This window comes from Daphnia pulicaria, chromosome 1 (genome assembly GCF_021234035.1).
Source record: "Daphnia pulicaria isolate SC F1-1A chromosome 1, SC_F0-13Bv2, whole genome shotgun sequence".
Classification (NCBI taxonomy): Eukaryota; Metazoa; Arthropoda; class Branchiopoda; order Diplostraca; family Daphniidae; genus Daphnia; species Daphnia pulicaria.
In genome coordinates this window covers 8,249,974-8,267,262 of record NC_060913.1, presented here as the reverse complement: position 1 = coordinate 8,267,262, position 17,289 = coordinate 8,249,974, and the positions used below count along the sequence as shown (strand labels likewise).

The 17,289-nt window shown below is 40.9% G+C and overlaps 3 protein-coding genes, 2 long non-coding RNA genes and 1 other non-coding gene across 10 annotated transcripts in view; 4 read left to right on the top strand and 2 right to left on the bottom strand.

Annotated features, from left to right (window-relative positions):
- Positions 1–17,289, bottom strand: part of LOC124349445 (endocuticle structural glycoprotein ABD-4-like) — a 152,525-nt gene that overhangs the window by 53,370 nt on the left and 81,866 nt on the right. The gene's annotated exons all lie outside the window — the stretch shown is intronic.
- Positions 60–4,545, top strand: LOC124345099 (pleckstrin homology domain-containing family M member 2-like). Of its 3 annotated transcripts, XM_046798274.1 has the most exons (12): positions 60–187; positions 681–753; positions 964–1,064; positions 1,245–1,452; positions 1,578–1,765; positions 1,834–2,655; positions 2,717–2,878; positions 2,941–3,047; positions 3,104–3,233; positions 3,298–3,473; positions 3,547–3,967; positions 4,033–4,545. In XM_046798274.1, exons 3-12 carry the CDS (start codon positions 1,005–1,007, stop codon positions 4,201–4,203), a joined length of 2,445 nt encoding a protein of 814 aa, XP_046654230.1. In that variant the 5' UTR covers positions 60–187; positions 681–753; positions 964–1,004; the 3' UTR covers positions 4,204–4,545. The 3 variants fall into 3 exon arrangements, with proteins under 3 accessions (XP_046654230.1, XP_046654231.1, XP_046654232.1); XM_046798275.1 differs by lacking the exons at positions 1,245–1,452; positions 1,578–1,765; XM_046798276.1 differs by lacking the exons at positions 60–187; positions 681–753; positions 1,245–1,452 and having other exon boundaries at positions 1,839–2,655.
- Positions 5,165–13,716, top strand: LOC124348444 (CUB and sushi domain-containing protein 2-like). 2 transcript variants are annotated; one of them, XM_046798665.1, is made up of 17 exons: positions 5,165–5,257; positions 5,342–5,481; positions 5,615–6,034; positions 6,328–6,444; positions 6,686–7,330; positions 7,406–9,083; positions 9,123–9,237; positions 10,054–10,259; positions 10,359–10,470; positions 11,675–11,823; positions 11,896–12,109; positions 12,233–12,414; positions 12,483–12,641; positions 12,719–12,752; positions 12,882–13,066; positions 13,216–13,380; positions 13,458–13,716. In XM_046798665.1, the coding sequence occupies exons 10-17, from the start codon at positions 11,764–11,766 to the stop codon at positions 13,461–13,463; spliced, it is 1,005 nt and encodes a 334-aa protein (XP_046654621.1). In that variant the 5' UTR covers positions 5,165–5,257; positions 5,342–5,481; positions 5,615–6,034; positions 6,328–6,444; positions 6,686–7,330; positions 7,406–9,083; positions 9,123–9,237; positions 10,054–10,259; positions 10,359–10,470; positions 11,675–11,763; the 3' UTR covers positions 13,464–13,716. The 2 variants fall into 2 exon arrangements, with proteins under 2 accessions (XP_046654621.1, XP_046654626.1); XM_046798670.1 differs by lacking the exons at positions 5,165–5,257; positions 5,342–5,481; positions 5,615–6,034; ... (4 more) ...; positions 10,054–10,259; positions 10,359–10,470 and having other exon boundaries at positions 11,452–11,823.
- Positions 6,058–6,782, bottom strand: LOC124350541. The gene is made up of 2 exons (XR_006921055.1): positions 6,641–6,782; positions 6,058–6,580 (listed from the first exon to the last, which is right to left on the bottom strand). It is a non-coding gene; the product is annotated as an uncharacterized LOC124350541 (long non-coding RNA).
- On the top strand, positions 14,812–14,893 carry Trnas-gcu. Its single transcript has one exon. It is a non-coding gene; the product is annotated as a tRNA-Ser (tRNA).
- On the top strand, positions 15,275–17,079 carry LOC124350363. Of its 2 annotated transcripts, XR_006920850.1 has the most exons (6): positions 15,275–15,348; positions 15,413–15,571; positions 15,645–15,752; positions 15,812–15,923; positions 15,988–16,203; positions 17,024–17,079. It is a non-coding gene; the product is annotated as an uncharacterized LOC124350363 (long non-coding RNA). The 2 variants fall into 2 exon arrangements; XR_006920844.1 differs by having other exon boundaries at positions 15,309–15,571.

Here is a 17,289-nt window from a genome sequence, read left to right as displayed (position 1 = left end):
AGACATCTAGCGGTCGATTATCCAACGCCATTCTTTATTTCAAAGGCTGGGAGGTCCGTTCGTTTCCACACCCCTTGATGGGAGAAAAACATGGCGAGATGATCATCGTCAACACAAAACATTTACTCGACCAAAGTGTCTTCAGCTAGGTGCTACATTTCTACTGTCTAGCCAACTAGAATTACACGTGAGTCTATTTCTCGTCAAGTAACTTGATCCCAATTGCTCTACTCATTTTGTCGTTGTGTAAGAGTCAGCAGAGTTCAATAAGGGTTGCAAGTATAAAGTTAAACATTTTTATTGATGGTTTAATCGAATTATAATGTTGCAGTGTCATTCATCTTACTGGCATTAGTTTTCTGAATGGTTTGCTCTAGCCTTAATACAGGAGTTGCCTGACTCATTTGCATATCAGTTTCCGAGTGATGTTCCAGTTGGTTAGCCAAGTAAACTATACGCTTGGTCATGTTCTCCCCTTAGAAAAATAAAGCCAGTTACGTAATTTCATACACTTAAAAATACTGCATTAAAGGTTTAATGCATTTTCATGAATGCCTCGAAAAAAAAAGTCTGCCCAATTTTTCAATTGATGCGTAACAATGTGTGGATGTGTAAATGCTGGGCATCTGTTTATATACTTGTTCTGTTTTGTACACTGTCTATTTCTGACCTTTATTTAGGTCGTAGATAACGCTCCCACCAGGCCATTGGCCACCAGCCATTAACCGTCACTTACGATTTCACCTGATCCAGGTAAGGAACCTTCAAGGACGATTAGGAAGAAAACCAAATCTTTTCAAAAGAAAAGTTTTGTAGTGGCTGTTATTTTTATTTCCCCCCTTCTGACCGTTAACTAAATTCTCTCGCCGCTAGATGGTAGTCGTAGAATGCCTAATTTATTCAAATGAGACGACACACCTGTATCTAACTGGCGGTTTTGTGTTTCGCACATTTCTCACGCAGGTTTCTTCCTCCCCCACACACACACGAAAGAGAGAAATGATATGAGTCCGTTGGCCAACAACAGTCGGTTGCTAGTGATTTTGGGAGACGCCGTCAAGGAGGTGAGAGTTGCCGTTTTGTTTATATTCCTCTAGTTGTACTTGTGAATCATTTCCGTCTTATCTAGTTTGGTAAATTTGATAGCTCGGAAAAACGAGGGGGGTGTAATTTCTCTTTCTAACTGGAGCGGAGACCCCGTTATTGTTGTCGTTGCTGTTGTGTGTGTGTGTTGTGTGTATTAGGTTCAGCTGTGTATTTCATGTCCCGGTGGCTGCAAACGCTACGAAAGTAACGTTGCGGCTCGTCTCATTCACGCTCTCGATCACGCGCTTCTCGATGGCTTGCGCAATCCGAAGCACGGCTATTGGCCCGTCTTTTCGGCCATTCTTCCTCCTTCTGCTCTTTCTTTCGTTAACCAACTTTCTTCCGTCACTAACAGTATCGGCAAAGGTAAAAATAATCCACTCCCGATTCAAACCACTTTTTTGTTTTTCCTATTCTTTCACGCTTTTTACATTGAAAATTTCGTTGGTTATTGAAATTTCTCGACTTGTGTGGTTGTTGTTGTCCATCAGGGAGAGCTTGGCTTTTGCTTTCACTGAACGAGGCCGTCCTCGAGGCTTTCCTGGCCACTTTGGAAGATAGGCCGTCGCTCTTGTCCGACTATTACCTGCCCGACGCTCTGCTTAGAGATCCTACATCTTTGCAGGTGTTGATCACCCTGGTTTCCGGCTTGGAACATGTTGGCTTTGATTTCCTGCTAGTAAGAAAACCTTTTATACCTTGCGGCTTTGATTTACCCATTGGCTTATTTACTTTCGCTTTGTGTAGGATAGCGCTTTTCTCAACGCCAATCAACCGCAATCGAATGGCGGCCCATTTGTGATTGATTACGAACGATGCGAGTCTCCTTTGGAACGATTTGAAATCTCGACGGAATCTCGACAGGAGGCGGAGGACGGAATTGTTGGTGGAAACTCGACGAATAAGATGGACGTTTCAATTTCAGGAGAGACGACAGCCATGCCGGCGCCCGTGATGAAGAGTCCACTAGTCAAAAGACGCAGCTCCAATCGGAGCCAACACGTCCGCTCGTCGACGCACAAGAGGGTGTCGTTCCATCAGGAGCTGATGCAGCGACCCTACGACCCTACGCAGCTCCAGCACGCAACTAGCCAGAATTATCTCAACATTAGCAGCTACGTGGACGATAGGACGACTCTGATGAATCTGCGCCGTTATCACAGCGAATTGGCCATCGACCAGGCCGGCGGCTCCAGCAGCCTGGCCAAGTATCCAACGATTGCCGAGAGGGGCGTTCCTGAAGGCCAAGAAGATCCCGAAGGTCCCAAAGAACGACGACCACCGGAGCAGTCCCTGCAGAAGGCTGTCCTCCGGCGGAAGTTGTTGATGGTCGACCAACCCAAAGCTCCTCCTTTCCCTGCAACGAAAGATAAACGCCACTATTTGGACTGGGCCAAACAGAAATGGGAGGATTTGAATCTCGTTCCTTTCCTGCCACATGTGAGTCGAACGAATCTCTCGTCCAATCTCCCGGAAAACGAACCACTGGAGGTCGACGTTCCACAAACCGAAGAATCTCTTCAAACTCTTCTTACTCCCATCGAAATGAATCCCAACGAACGTTACAAGGTATTGCAGCGGCGACTTAATATTTTTATCGATTTGAACGAGTTTGATTTGATCGTTGCAGAGTTTCAAATGTTTCACGAATTTCTATTCGGGAAGTCCTCGCTCAAGTCAACTCGTCATCAGCCAAACGGTGGTCTACATCGTGTCCAGCATCAGCACTAGCCCCGATAACAGCCCGTCTGTCGTCTGGAAAAGCCAATTGATTGATTTGATAGACGTCAAGGTATATTATAAAATCATGCATACATCGCCAAATTAACTAATGATGATACTTTTTTTTAAAAGGTGAATTGGAATTATTCCGTCGTGGTTTTGTGTTCAACATCGATGGGAGATGCCCGTCACTATTTTCTGGATTTTGCCGATCCAGCAGATTTGCAAACGGCCGCCAGGTGCGAAAATGAACTTTAATTATCAGTTTACTCTTAACTTACTCTGTGGCCAACAGTTTAATAGACGTCAACCTTCGAAGGATCCGCAAGGATTTCCAGTGTGTCTACGTGGAATCGCTGTCACAGTGCCAAAGTTATTGGCAATCGCGGGTTCTCCGGTGGATCTACCAAGACGATCTTTCAGCTGTAACTTTACAATTTTACTCGAGTATTAAATGAGGTTATTTAATTTGATTGAAAACTTCAACAGGGCACCAAGTGCACGATAGATATCGAGTACATCGGGCTGTTGTACTTTGAAGAATCGTTCGTGTTGCAGAACCATCAGGCGTCTCCCACTTCCGGTGCGGGACCCATAAAAAGTGGCCATTTAATGTTCCGTTGGTCCAACAGCAGATCGTGGCAAGCCGGTTATTTCATCATCAAGTAAATTCACTAAAAATTATCTATTTTTTTTTTTAAATTGTATCTAATTTGAATTTTGGCGTGCTTCTATTAGAGATGGAGTGTTGTACCAGTTTAGTCATCAATCCGACCGTGTCCCAGTGATGAAAATGTCTCTCAGCGAAGAGGAATGCAAAGGATACGGCCGGAATTTCCATTCTCGTCGACCGCACACTATCGAGCTTCAATTCCGCGAGGAAAAGTCTTTACTCTTGGCCGCCGCTTCTGAAACGGAAGCCACTGAATGGCTGACGACCCTGTCGCAGTCGTCGTTCGTCTGGGACAACATGATGGACACTGTCGCCTCGCCTTCCTCAGTCCAGCACAGGAGTCCCATCGCCTGCGGCGTCCTCGTCACTCGCCAGCAAGTCTTTTTATTTCAATCCGCCCAAATGGATCAACTGCCCGTCGCTTCGGCTCCGCTCGATTTGATTTCCGTCATCATGATCAGCCTGACGGACACGTTTTGCTTGATTGTAGGTTGAACGTACTCATTTTTCTATAGCGTTGGAAACCTTTGAACCTGTTCATACTTAATTAGGAGCTTGATTATCGAGAAGCCAGCGAAGGAGCCGGTGATTGGATCCTTTATTTTCAGTCTGAAAATAGTTTCCAAGAATTTTTGCGAGCCACCAAACGACCCCGCGAGATTCTATCGGCCGCCTCGTCGTCGACTTTACGCAATAAAAGTTTGTTGTTGAGGGCCATTTAATTCATCGTCGTTTGAGCTGTTTAAATCGAATATCGTCTACCTCTTTTGCGAAAATGTATTTCTTTCCTTTTTTACATAATAATTCTTTCATTTCTTTCTCTCTGTCACGCACGCAATTCCCATAGAATCTAATCGCCAATTACTATTTTGAAGCTGATGTCTTTATTGTACAAAAATATTCGCCTTTTTCTCTAGGTTTGTTTACTATTCGTTGGCTTTTTTTAAAGCCCGTTTCCTTTAATGGCTACACGCGATGTTTTTTCCTTTGAAAACTGTTGCTGATTGCCGCTTTATATTCACAGTTGCCTCGTCACTCATAAAAGAAAATCTTCCTGTTTCAAATCAAGTGGTTTGTTTAAAATTCTTTTATTTTTTAAAAGTTTTCTTTTAATTATTATAGGTTGGCTACTGTTTAATAGTAGGTGTAGGTTTAGTGCTATCCGTTACAGTTGATAGTGTAATCTATTTTCAGTGATTAAGTTATTTAAATTGTAATCATGCGTAATAATTTCATTTCCAAGTTTCTCTTAGGTGGAACTTTTAACTAAAAGGTTAATTCATTAGGTTATGTGATTACAATAACGTCCTACATTTGGCTTATGTAGGGCGATTTCTGAAGACGATTCCGGATCCTTCCGGAATTACCGAAGGAGTTTCGGTGGATTTTACCTATGCCATCAGGGATGGGTGTTATCACCGTTCTCTCAAGTGACTGTCACTTTCACTTGACCATGCTGGATTTTAACGTTAGTTTTGCAAGCAAACACTGACGTGTCCTACCTCCAAGTCTCGGGACGGAGCTCAAGTCGCGTATATTTCAACTGCTTGAGCCAAACCAACATACAGTGTACAGACTGTGATCACTTGAGATTATCCTCCTGAACCTCCAAGGAATCTACAGACCCCTGACTCTTGGTACTAATAAGACGCAGATTTGAGCCTTTTTAACAGGTAGGGACGGGATTAATTTAACGTCTATGCATGCCTCTATTTGTTTTTCGCCGGCTAGACCACAGGAGGAAAGGCATCCAGGGGAATCCTTCTGTAAATTTAAGTAGTTAATTTTAGTAATTTTCGCCACAACGTTCATTTTTCAATTGTTTGATTTAATTTTGATTGGATTTAATTATTAATGAAGTGGATGGAATACCGGATTATCGTCCGATAGAGATTGATACCCTGGCGGCGGATGTTGGCAACGTCGGGGATTGGGCGTGTCTATTCTAAGCTACTGGACCTTCTTTTTGCCGGGTAAATCACACTAAGAAAAATATCCAGGTAATCTTTTAAAAATATTTTTTCCCCACAATGTTCATGATTTATTTAATTGTTTAATTCTAATTATGATTAATTTAATTTTAAAAGTCAAACAAAAATTTCTTTCCGAAATAACTGCCAAATGTTTGATTAGATGTCACAATTGTCACATGTCAAAATAATGGCGACAAATTAAAATTAATTGTAGGGGGCAGAGTGGGTGAGTCGGATAGGAGGCGTGTGAGTCGGGCCGTGTCTTTACCATCAGAGCACATTGAGGCCCGAGTTCGACTCCCCAAAGGAACATGGGTAGTTCACCACTCAACCGTCAGGTGGCGCCTCGAAATTGATGTGGTTGCAACGGAGATTAGAGTCGGATACGGGCTCTGTGGGGCAGCCAAGACGACACTGCACGGTTCATGGGTAATACGGACGGTATTAAGCACCAAGTAACACCATTGCATTCGTGGACGACGCCTCACGGGGTGTATCCCCCTCAAGGATCGTAGATCTTGTATCTGATAGCGGTCTGGGGTACACCTTCGCGGGGAGCACCCCCCTTCTCTAATCTCACGTACATCCTGATTTTTATTTACATTTTTAAATTTAATTTTTAATACCCGTCCCACCAGAAATACGGCAACAATCAGAGCAAAGCTAATTTAAATTTTTAATTTAATCTAATGCCCTTTTATATAATTATTTCGACACATTTAGTTTTTCATCATTGAGCGCGTCTAAAAAAGGGTGTTGGTAATCTCTCTTATTTTTTTTTCATGTAATCTAATAAGGAGTGAACGCTCGGTAACATTTTCTAAATGTTACCTTTTTTTTTTTATTTTTCCTTGTGCGACTACAACTATACAGAAATGGAAAATGGAGCGAGCAGATTCAGAAAGTTTAGCTGATTGGCTGCGAGGGTCACCTGCTCGTCTGGGTCGAACCATATTACCTTTCACACACACAACGTTTGGAATATGGCAGGTTCTTTCCCACTATGAATTGTTTATTTCGAGAATGATCCAAATGATTTAAACTTAAACATCTGATTATGTACACATCTCAACTCTCTCGCTTGCCAAAAGTTGACATTGGCCGACAATATCATTTTATGATTTGCCTATTTCAAAAGGATAATTTTAGTTTAATAATCAAATAACGTGATGGAATGCATTCTTACATTGGCTCCTGGTAGAATTTTCCAATCTTTTATTTTTTATTACAGATGAAGTGTTAATTGACCCGCGCCTCCGGGGGAGTTTTCACGCACCAGTTCGAACAACACAAAACACTCGACAAGATTGAGGTGCAGCAGTTGCTACCTGTGGTTCACGTCCAGTTTCACTTCAAAGTTGCGGTAGACGGCGATCATGGCCAGGCAGTCGTAGAAGCACAGGAGGGCCGAAGCCCAGAGAAAGAGCGATTGAAACAAAGCCTCTGGACGATTGACAGCCACCGATCCGTGCTGATTCTGGACTCCGCTGCTGAGGATGACGGCCATGGAGAGCGTCAAGAAAACCAGCCCTCCCAAGCGCAAACTCATTTGATTGTTGTCTGTTGTCTTGGACGGCGACGGGAGTAAAACAACCAGAGCCTGCATGAGTCCAGCCAAGTTGTCCAGCTGACTGCTGTGCACACACGTCAAAATGTCTCGACTGACTCTGCCGTTGTGATAAGTTGGAGCGCAACTTTTTGGTATACATGGACAGGAGGCGAACGTTCCAGCCAGCCAAAAGGAGACGGGAATCCCTTCACGCGCCTTTTGCCCTGCTGCTGCTGGCCCACACGAACGAAAAAAAAACAGGTCTTATCCTCCTTATTTTGGCTGGGTGGGGCAAGGTCTTGTGACTTTATAAGGTCCACTAAAAAGGTACATAATATTGGGACAATGATAGATTGGTGGATTCATTTTTTTCTTTCAATTATTGCCTTAATATTCTTCCAGCAGGTTTTTTCGGTGGTTGGACTGGCCGAAAAATGATAAATGTCTGATTATTATTAGGTTATGCAGATGGAGTGCATTTCTCCGCGCTCTGTTGCTGCGCTTTCATTTCTGGGATTGTTGTATTGTGGTAGGCACGTTTGCCCCATTACCCCCACACGCCTCAGGTAACAAACTCGTTTTCATTGTCTGAATAATTTTGTCTTTTGTTATTTTTCTTTTCTTTTTTAAAAGAATTGCGGTAAAGTTTAAATGGCCCTTGGGACAGACGATGCGAAAATTGTTGGAGCAAATCCTTTTTCGGGAGGAATAATTCCAATCAAGTCGCGGTCGTTATTTTTTTAATTCCTCATTTGCTGCAGTCGCCGTTGGCTGTGGGAAGATTTAATGAAGAATATGGCGAATGTGAAAGAAGAAGTGAATTATCTACAACTTTCACTTTTTTATTCTTTTAGGAGGAAACCCTACTGCTTCCGGCTAAAAAAAAAGGTTTTATCCTAAAAGTTCGACGTGCTGCTCTGCGGCTATGACATTGTTGTTATGATGCTGGTGGTCGTCGTCCTTGCAAGATGAAGTTGTTGTTCACGATCTCTCTTTTGGTAACATCAGTTTTCATTTGTTGCGAAGGCACCGAATGGCTCCATTCTCTGCCAGTGTTGGATGTTGTTGCTGTTCTTATTCTTCGTGCACAGCAAATTCCCAGTCCAGTCGAAATGTGTTTGTTTTATCCGCCATAGGCTCCTATAACGGGTGTATGTGCAGCCTTGGCCAGATTCTTCTTCTTTTAAGAGTTGAACCATAAGCGCATCACCGACGCTCTTATTTTACAACTGAAATGTCAGGTTTTCTTTTAAAGTCTTTGCGTGTCTTTGGTTTCCTGCGCAACCGTCGCCTTTTCAATGCATCAACTTTTTGTTTGTCTTTTTCGACGTCTGTCAAGTGCGGAGGAGCGGTATACTCCCATATCTCGAGTTGAGCGTCCTTGCGTTGACTTTCAAACGTTATATAACTTGGATATACCTGGAAGAAGTACGGCGCTTTAAAACCGTTTTGAATTAATTGTTCCGAAATACTGGAGACTAAAAACCTGTTGTGAGGTTGTTTTATTTTCAAAGTCCTCTTGACAACAGCGCGCAACTTTAGTACATGCTCAAACCAGTCAAGGATCGAAAAAGGAAGTTTCTGATTTACGATCAGTTAAAAGGTCTATTACTAAATCGCTGGCAACTGTTTGACGGTTTGGGTTGTTAACGACGTTGCACGTTCCATTTTCCAATAACTGTTTATTGGCATTTATGAATATCGCCGTTATAGTAATCAACTGCCTATTCGACTCGTACCGTATATGTACATTTGAAGATGTTTGGAACAAGTTTTCAGGTTGACTTTTAGATAGCCAATAGTCGTCCAAGCTGCTCTGTTGATCATAAATTTATCCAAGTTTTTCTTTGCGTGTCAAAATTATAGTAATAACGGTATAGTAAGGTATTACTATTTCCTTAAAATGGTTTCCTGTTTATGTCCGTTTAGCTAGCTCTTTATACTTAAGTTTAGTTTTCAAATTAAGTGCTTAAGTAGTTAATATCTTCGCTCTTTAACTATAGATAGAAACAGTAATTATTTTTCTCTTATAATTCTTTAAAAAAGAAAAGTTTTTTGGATTTTATTCTTCAGATTATTGGTTTGAAAAGAGTCGCAGCTACCCCATATTTTACAATAGCGTTCCAGCGAAGGTTCAACAAGGTAGACAAGATACGCCTTATATTGCCAGACACTACTATACCTTCATCGTATGATTCGTATCACGTTACCTGGATTATTAAACGTAAAATGAGGTAATGAATGAGGAATCGTGTGCGGATTGGATTTGATTTTAGTCCGTAGTAGTGTAGGATCACAGCCCAAGATGGCGTGGTTGCCTAGTTACCACTTTATTTCAGACGACGCCATTTTCATTATTCATTAATTTGCACGTGTTTCGGAAAAATTATTCATAGTCCACAGCTTATCTCAGTTTGATTTGCCAAGGCAATATTGCTCAATTTTAATTTTACTTGAGAAAAGGCTTCCTGCCTCAACTGATACTTTCCTTGCTTCATTATCGTCAACTCAAATCAGTTGTCGATGTCGAAGTGCCTAGCTAGGTGATTATTGTAACTCGCTTTCATTATGAAAGTCAGTGATAAAAGTATTCACAGTTCTGTTTCTCTTTAGCAGATGGTATGAAATGCACAACCAGTTAAATGGAATTGAAAAACTTGTGTTGCAAGAACTCGGTCCAACTAAAGAATTAGTAAAAAAACACTTGTGATAACTTGTCATCTCAATGTTACCCATTTGGGTAATTAGTCAACCCACTTCATGGTGCAGGAAAATGGCTTGAGATCATGCTATAACGTTTGTATTTCCTTTGAACATTTTCTCTATTGTCACTTTACGTCTGTCATCATTCTTAATACTAGAAGCCTTAAATAGTTCCTTGAAAAACTTAATCTCAAAGTTTCACTCCTACTCTAGTAGGCGGGTGCCTAATGGTTCAAGAAATTTTTAATAAGGATGTTAGTCTCATTAGTCTTTCAATTGCACAGACCATCCACTACACATTTCCTTTGATTGTGACGAAATAATTGAATTTAACTTTTCAATTTCAGGTTGTGAACGAGTCGATAGAATTCGGGAATTTTTGCCGCCACATCCAATAGGAACATCCTTGTGCCCTCCGTTACATCACATCGGTATCCTCAGCAGTGGTGGACGCACCAACGCGTCCGTCAAAACCCACCCAGACGACACTTCCCTGCAAGCCAACACAACGTCAATCCCGAGCAAAATCGACAAAGCGGAGACTATAAAATCGGTGAGTCTTTGATCTCGGCTGACTGGAAAGCAAAAAATAACCAATAAAGTTGTTATTGTTTGATCGTCAAATAGATGAATGATTATTTGTCATCGACAGGAAATCTCGGAGACGGAAGGGATGTCTCCGTCCCTGTTTGCCGATTGTGAAAAAGTTGTCTTTACATTAAAGTCCAATGGATGGTCCTGCGAGGTGGACATAGCAGAAGCAAGTAAGTTCTTTGTTTTCCTTTTTTTATTTGATAGACTCTTAAGGTTAGCTGCTTTAACAATTGTTGAAGTTTACTACTCAGCCACAAAAATAATTCGTTTTACAACAATTATGCGATAGTAATCGTAGTAAGTATGCGATCAATCATTGCGTTTTGAATGCAAATAGTCAAATATTTCGTCGATTTATTGCGTTGCTCTTGTTCCAACCAAATGTTGTAGCTACAGCACCGACGTGTTTAATCGTCGGCGAAATGAAGCGCAGTTATCCCAACTTTTTCGCATCCTTTAATTCTTCGTTGAATAACATTTTTCAATAACGTCAATTAGGAAGAGCTCCGTGTGTTTACAGAATTGATGAACCTATTTGTGGGTCGACTCGCGAGAACACTGGAATGGATCACTATTTCTATTTGTTTTGTTTTTAAATTCGATCGATTTGACGACAAGTTTAAATTTGTTCCAGTAGAGTGAGATGTTTCATAGTCACATTGATGAAAATGTATGGAAGACGAGGGGGAATTATGTAAAGTGAAATGGAATAAATGAATTATAAAATGCTAATCCTTGGTAGCTTATATTGCTGCCGAGTGCCCGGTCGTTTGTCCGTAAAAAGCCACGTAGATTAAGATGCCCACGAACCCAATGCCCGGTAATTAAGAAAAAGAGAAACCAATTCGAAGTCATTTAAAGGCAAGACTTAAAACTAAAAATTAGTTCTTCTTGTACTCTTCCCCCTCTTCGTCATGTAATTTGTGTAAACATTTTTCAGTCACGCGCTAGCCATTCGTGGCTTCCCTTGTGCGATTTGCTGCTGCTGTTGTGTCGTCGGTGAAAATCCTGGGTAGAATTTCAGGTTTAAGTCGTTGGTTGGCTTAGCATATTTTCACAAGCAATGTATAGCAGGTTTCTATAGAAGAAAAAACAACTGCGAGAGCCGCACATCTGTGGATTTTTTTCCTGTTCAACTACAAAGGGCAGCCGGTGAATCAGCATGGGGCTTATCTCGTCCGACCAGCAAAACAGAACGCAGATGCTCATTGCAGACCTGCTGTTGGGTGTAACTCTGTCGTTGTGGATTCCCTTGTCCACCAATCGCAACCAGTGTTTTTTTTTTTTTTTTTTTTTTTCGGCTACTTTTTGCGTTCGGGTTGCCATTTTCTATAAACGTGGCTCTCTGTTTCTAACGTCCCTCCTTTTTTCCAGTTTCAATCGATAGGAACACTGACGGCGGGCGTTAAAAAGACAACTCATTTCGTCGTTGGATTCATAAACCTCCCAATCCTCCGTAGAAAATGAAGTTCTTTCCGATTGTCTTCATTTTGGCTGTCGTCTGCCTGGCTGTCGCCGCTGGGGTAAGTTGTTTGACATTTCTCGTTTTAGTTTCAATTTCTTACCTATTGCGCTCATTCCGATGTCCAAAACAGGAAGCCCGTGATGGAATCTGCAATTCCCAGAAGACCCCAACCAAGTTGATAGCGAGAAGAACCTGGCCCGGTCAATTTGCCACGACGACAACGACTGCCAAACCAACAACCGTAAAACCATCGACGACAGCACCAACTACTGCCACAACCACAACAACCATGGCAACAACAACTCCTTTGCCGATTCTTTTTAATTGCTCCGTTTCTAATCCAGGTAATGCACATAATCTGATTGCCCTACAAACTTTATGTTGAAACGACCGAATGAATCGAAATCTCTCTCTCTTTCAATTCTCACGAATCTGCACCCCTCTACCAATCCATTGCGGGAGCGAAGCGTGCGGAACTATGTGTACCAATCTGACGTCAGCGGGAGGTGTTGTCCAATCTCCCAACTTCCCCGGCGACTACGGGAATAACGATATGGATTGCGAAGTCACTATTACCACACCAGCAGAATGGATGATCCAATTGAAATTCACAACCTTCAATTTGGAGACTGGCAAAGCCTATGTCTATGTAAGGAAAAGAAAACGAAACATTTGAGTGTTCGATGCAGTGATTCAAATTTCATTTGACTTTCTCAGGTTAGCGATGGTGTAACAATGCTATCGAATCCGACCGGAAACACAATTCCTGCCCTAGTCCCCGCAACAACCAAAAAAATGGTCATCCTCTTTACCTTTAATCGCAGTAATAAACCCAGCAGCGCAACCTACAATTGGCGGGCGACTTTTTCTGTGACGGTATTTCATTTGCATCATCAATTCCCGTGAAATTTTTCTTGTGTTGTAACGCTCTTATTTTCTTCTAACTTCGACAGAGCCAAGGGAGTTCCTGTTCCGTTATCAATCCTGGTAACTTCCATTCATTCGATGGCATTATTTCAAATCCAAATTTTAAAAAGGTCTAAGGAACGAAATATTATTTTGTTTATTTGTCACGTGAATCTACGCCGCGTCTGTGGATTTCATTTGCGGGACAAGCTTGTGGAAATATGTGCACCAACGTGACGTCAGAGGGCACCGGTGTTGTCCAGTCTTCAAACTTCCCCGGTGACTACGGGAATATTGTAAGGAGTTGCCAAGTCTCTATTGTCGTGCCAGCAGGAAAGAGAATCCAGTTGACATTCACTACCTTCAATTTGGAGGCTGGCTACAGTTCTATTAATGTAAGTAATGCATCGAATCATATCGATTATATTTTATTAATTAAACTGAAAGCCCATTTATACTGTTCCTCATATCTCTGTATTTAAATTCATGATTGTATTTTCACCACATTCGGTGGAATGACCACAAATCTTGTTTGACTTCTCAGGTTCTCGAAAGTGGCAAGATTTATATGTTCGGTGTAACCGGAAGTGCAATTCCTGCAGTAGTCACAACATCAGCCAACATAGTTTATTTGCAGTTTGATAACCGTGCCAGTACTAAACCCAACACCGCAACATATAATTGGCAGGCAACTTACACTGCTGTGACGGTATAGGATCTCACAGTATCATATAATTTAAAATGTTGAATTCAAACGTCGTTTCCATTGTTTCTATTCTTGAGCAGGTGTAGATGCAACAAGTACAACACCTCGAACGATCGATGAAATAAATCGCTTCACTTTTCTTTTTATGGAAGCAAATCTATTTAGTCATGATTCAACGAATCTTTAAAACTTCCAGCAGCATTTACAACAACAATCAACATACCATTGACACTCGATGTGCCTTAACACACTTGGACACAGCGCCGTAATTTCAAATTATATTCAAATTCATCTCTTTATTTTTTTATTATTATTAATTGGAAAAAAATAAACAAATTGATTTAGTCCCAAATTGTTAGCACTTTAGGTACTCCATTAAACTACGTGAGGCGACGCAGTTCCGCTCGTCCGTCAAGTTGTGCTGACGGTCTAGTAACGAACAGTAAACGTAAATATTTCGAGATCTTTCCAAGGACCCGTTTTTTTTATCCCATATAAAATTATTTGAAAGAAACAGATTATAATTGTGTTAATCTTGTCAAAAAGCTCCCCTTCTTTCCTTGCCGTTGTTGCGTCATTAGACACTTGAGACAATAATTGACGTGTTGCTTTACGTTCGTGCAAGATCTGCTGCCCGAGTGGAGTTTTGATAGTTGGAAAGTGTTTCGATTTTAATGGCGAGCAGCAATCTTTGTGTTCCCTGGCAGCCAAAAATGTGACAATTCGGGAGAAAACGATATATGCGCCATGAATGCTCTTTTTTTACTTAAATAATTTTTCCATGATTTGTTTTAAGTGGAATTTAAATTGAAGCGCGAAGTCAACGTGACAGAAAAACTTGTCGAGAGAATTGGCAAGTGTTGGCTTTTCTCGCTTGGGTTCGACCGGTCCTCCACCCAAATCTTTTTCGTGATGGACTGGCACACTGTACGCTGGCGGAAGTTGCTGCTGAAATGACAGGATGTTCGTCCCTCTTGCATTCTCGAAGAAGTGCCTAACTGGACGAAGGGACGGAGGACGATCCTGTAGGCGTTCAACAGTTCTAAAGTGGCAACTATACGTTCCATCCTGTGTCGGCGTGGAGTTGCGAAGGCTGTTGACTGGCGTCGAGCAGTTGGTTCCTCATTTAGTCACCGAGAGGTCAGTACTATTTGTATTTCTTCACATTTTATGGCAAAAAATTGAAATTTATTTATTGTATGAATTCACATTGAAATGTGGGAGCATAAGAGTCATGCAAAATTAGGTTTAAATCTAATCATTTCTTTCTATCTTGACGCTAAATTAATTGGATTAAACCGCTGACAACGAAGTCCCACGATTTGGAAGAAGTCACTGATGTTCGCTTGAAATCAGAAAAACTTGTTCAGAAAATCATTACTTGATCAAGTTGTTTTGAATTAATTTCATATTAATATCGATTCAGGGGTAGCAGACGTGGTGGCCGAGTGGTTAAGGCGACAGACTGCTAATCTGTTGTGCTCTGCACGCATGAGTTCGAATCTCATCCACGTCGAAACGTACCATCACTTAGAGAAAAATGAATTACAGACATTTTAAAGGATTTTAAAATTGATGCGATTTATATTTATCTATTTGCCAATGTTTCCATTTATGTGTTATATGTGGATTTGTTCGTAATCGTAATATAATAATATTTTAGGAAATGACTGGTGACGTTTCCGATCCACCAGAACTTGCTCTTGCGGTGAGTCGTGAGTTAGAAACGTTCAAATACGGAAATACCGTATGAGATATGTCATTGTCAACTTTTTCCCAATTTTAAGTCTCTGTATAGCCAAAGTTTTAAATAAAAAGTGTGTCTTAATTACTTGTCTATGCTTTGTATTCACGTTCGAATCTGGTTAAAACTGAATGCCAGTTTCTATAATCAATTTTAAATCCTAATACTAGATGCCGCTGCTGTTTGTAATGGCGGCTGTTTCTCAGACAAACATCGGCTATGTTGAGGTTAGGAAAAGAAATCGAATTTCAGTGTTCGTTGATGTGATCCAAATTTGTTTTGACTTCTCAGGTTAACAATGATCAAATTTATATGCTTCCAATAACCGGAAACGTAATTCCTACCGCAGTCGCCACAACAACCAACAGTTTGGACATTGACTTTCAATCAGCTGCCAGCAATAAATCTAAAAGCGCCATATATAATTGGCAGTTGACTTTTTCTGCGACGGTATTTCTTTTGCATCAAAAATTCCTAAGATATTTTCTTGTTTTAAACATCATTCAAACACTTACCTCGACAGAGCCAAGGGAGTTCTTGTTCCGTTTCTGATTCAGCAGGAACCACATACCAGATCTGCTGGATGAAAGTCAAATTATGCCTTACTATATTCATCACCCATGTGATAAAGGTAAGCATCCATATCACTGATCACCAAACTTCTGCAATACTTCATGACAATTTCTTTAGCGTCAGGAAATTTATCTCAACTTGAAGAATAATGCTGTTGCCTGTTGGTTGCTGTGAATGCCATTTTTACTGTTTTTACATCATGAACATTTCAGTGCGCTTCTTAGAAAAGGTAAAGATTGATATGTTTTATTCATTTTTATATTTCATTAATGTAATACATTTTGTTTTTACAGAGCTCGAAAGATACCCATCTGTGAGAAGAGTGACTTCCACCAATGTCTTCTCCATCCTTATCTTCACGAGGTCCGCTCATCTAGCTTCAGTGCTTCACTGCTTTGTATGAACTGCTACACAACTTGTCTTTCTTCATTGATGAGTTGGATCACTTCAGTGTTCGTTTCCGCCCGCTGTGACACACCTGTAATCATTCACCACGGGATTATGCCCAGGTACCCAACAATTGACTTATTTTCGTAGGTTATCTACTAATAGTCTAGTTTCGTTAAACTCTGTCTGTGTAAACTGTAATAGTTTTCAAAATCAGGCCCTTCTTACGCGCAAACGAAGTTTTACTTGGACGTTTCTTTTTTCTAACGCTAGATGGCTTTTTGATAATTTGCAGCTGTCAAAACAGTCAGTTTCAGTTACTTTTCACATCTCTTTAAACATTAATTGGCAGTTATTTTGTTGAAATAATTAGTGATAACTGACGATTACTATTCGAGCAACAAAGCTCACTTGTTAGATTTTCGAAAATTGCATTTTTTTTTCTACTTTCGGTTTTCTCATTTCAGTCAGTAGTTTAGTAAATATTCCTTCTACGTACAAAAGAACCACATATTCGTGATCCTCGTGAAATTTGTGGTAAAGTTCATGTATTTTTTTGTACGATTTCGTACTTCCGGTTTCGAAAATTTTCCTGAACTATAGTTCAGGAAAATTCTCGATTTTGGCCAAATTTTGGATTTCGTTTAAATCATACCTAATCGACCCCAAATTTTATGGAGATCACGAATATCTGGTTCATTTTGATGACAGCTCAATGGTTGATGCACTGTGGTTACTTCCGGTATACTTCCGGAAAATGTTTGAAAAACTAGCAAGTGAGCTTTGTTCTGTGTAAAGTTCTCAATATTGTAAGCTTGATTTTAAGTTAAAAAAATTGCATCTTTAAATCTTTAAGCTAAAAAACCTGATTATTGTTTCTATCTGTATTATGTAACTTTTATTGGCATGTCACTAAATAAGAATTGTTTTCTCTTTATTCAGGTAATGCAGAGGAAAGGTCGAGAAGATGGACACCAAAACGTCGCCGGTATCTCCAAAATGTTGGCGCAGATCATCATTTGTTGTTGGTAATATGTTTGTGTTTGTGTTAGTTAACCCGTTGTCTGCCACGCCTTTGTTCTCCCCTAGCTCCTTAGCACGGGCTGCGTGCGCTGTTCGGCCTCGTGGTTTTCATGCCGCGGGGTCGGAAAGTCGCACCAGCCCAAAATCTGCCGCAAGGCGCCTATTAGGCAATGCACCATATTTCC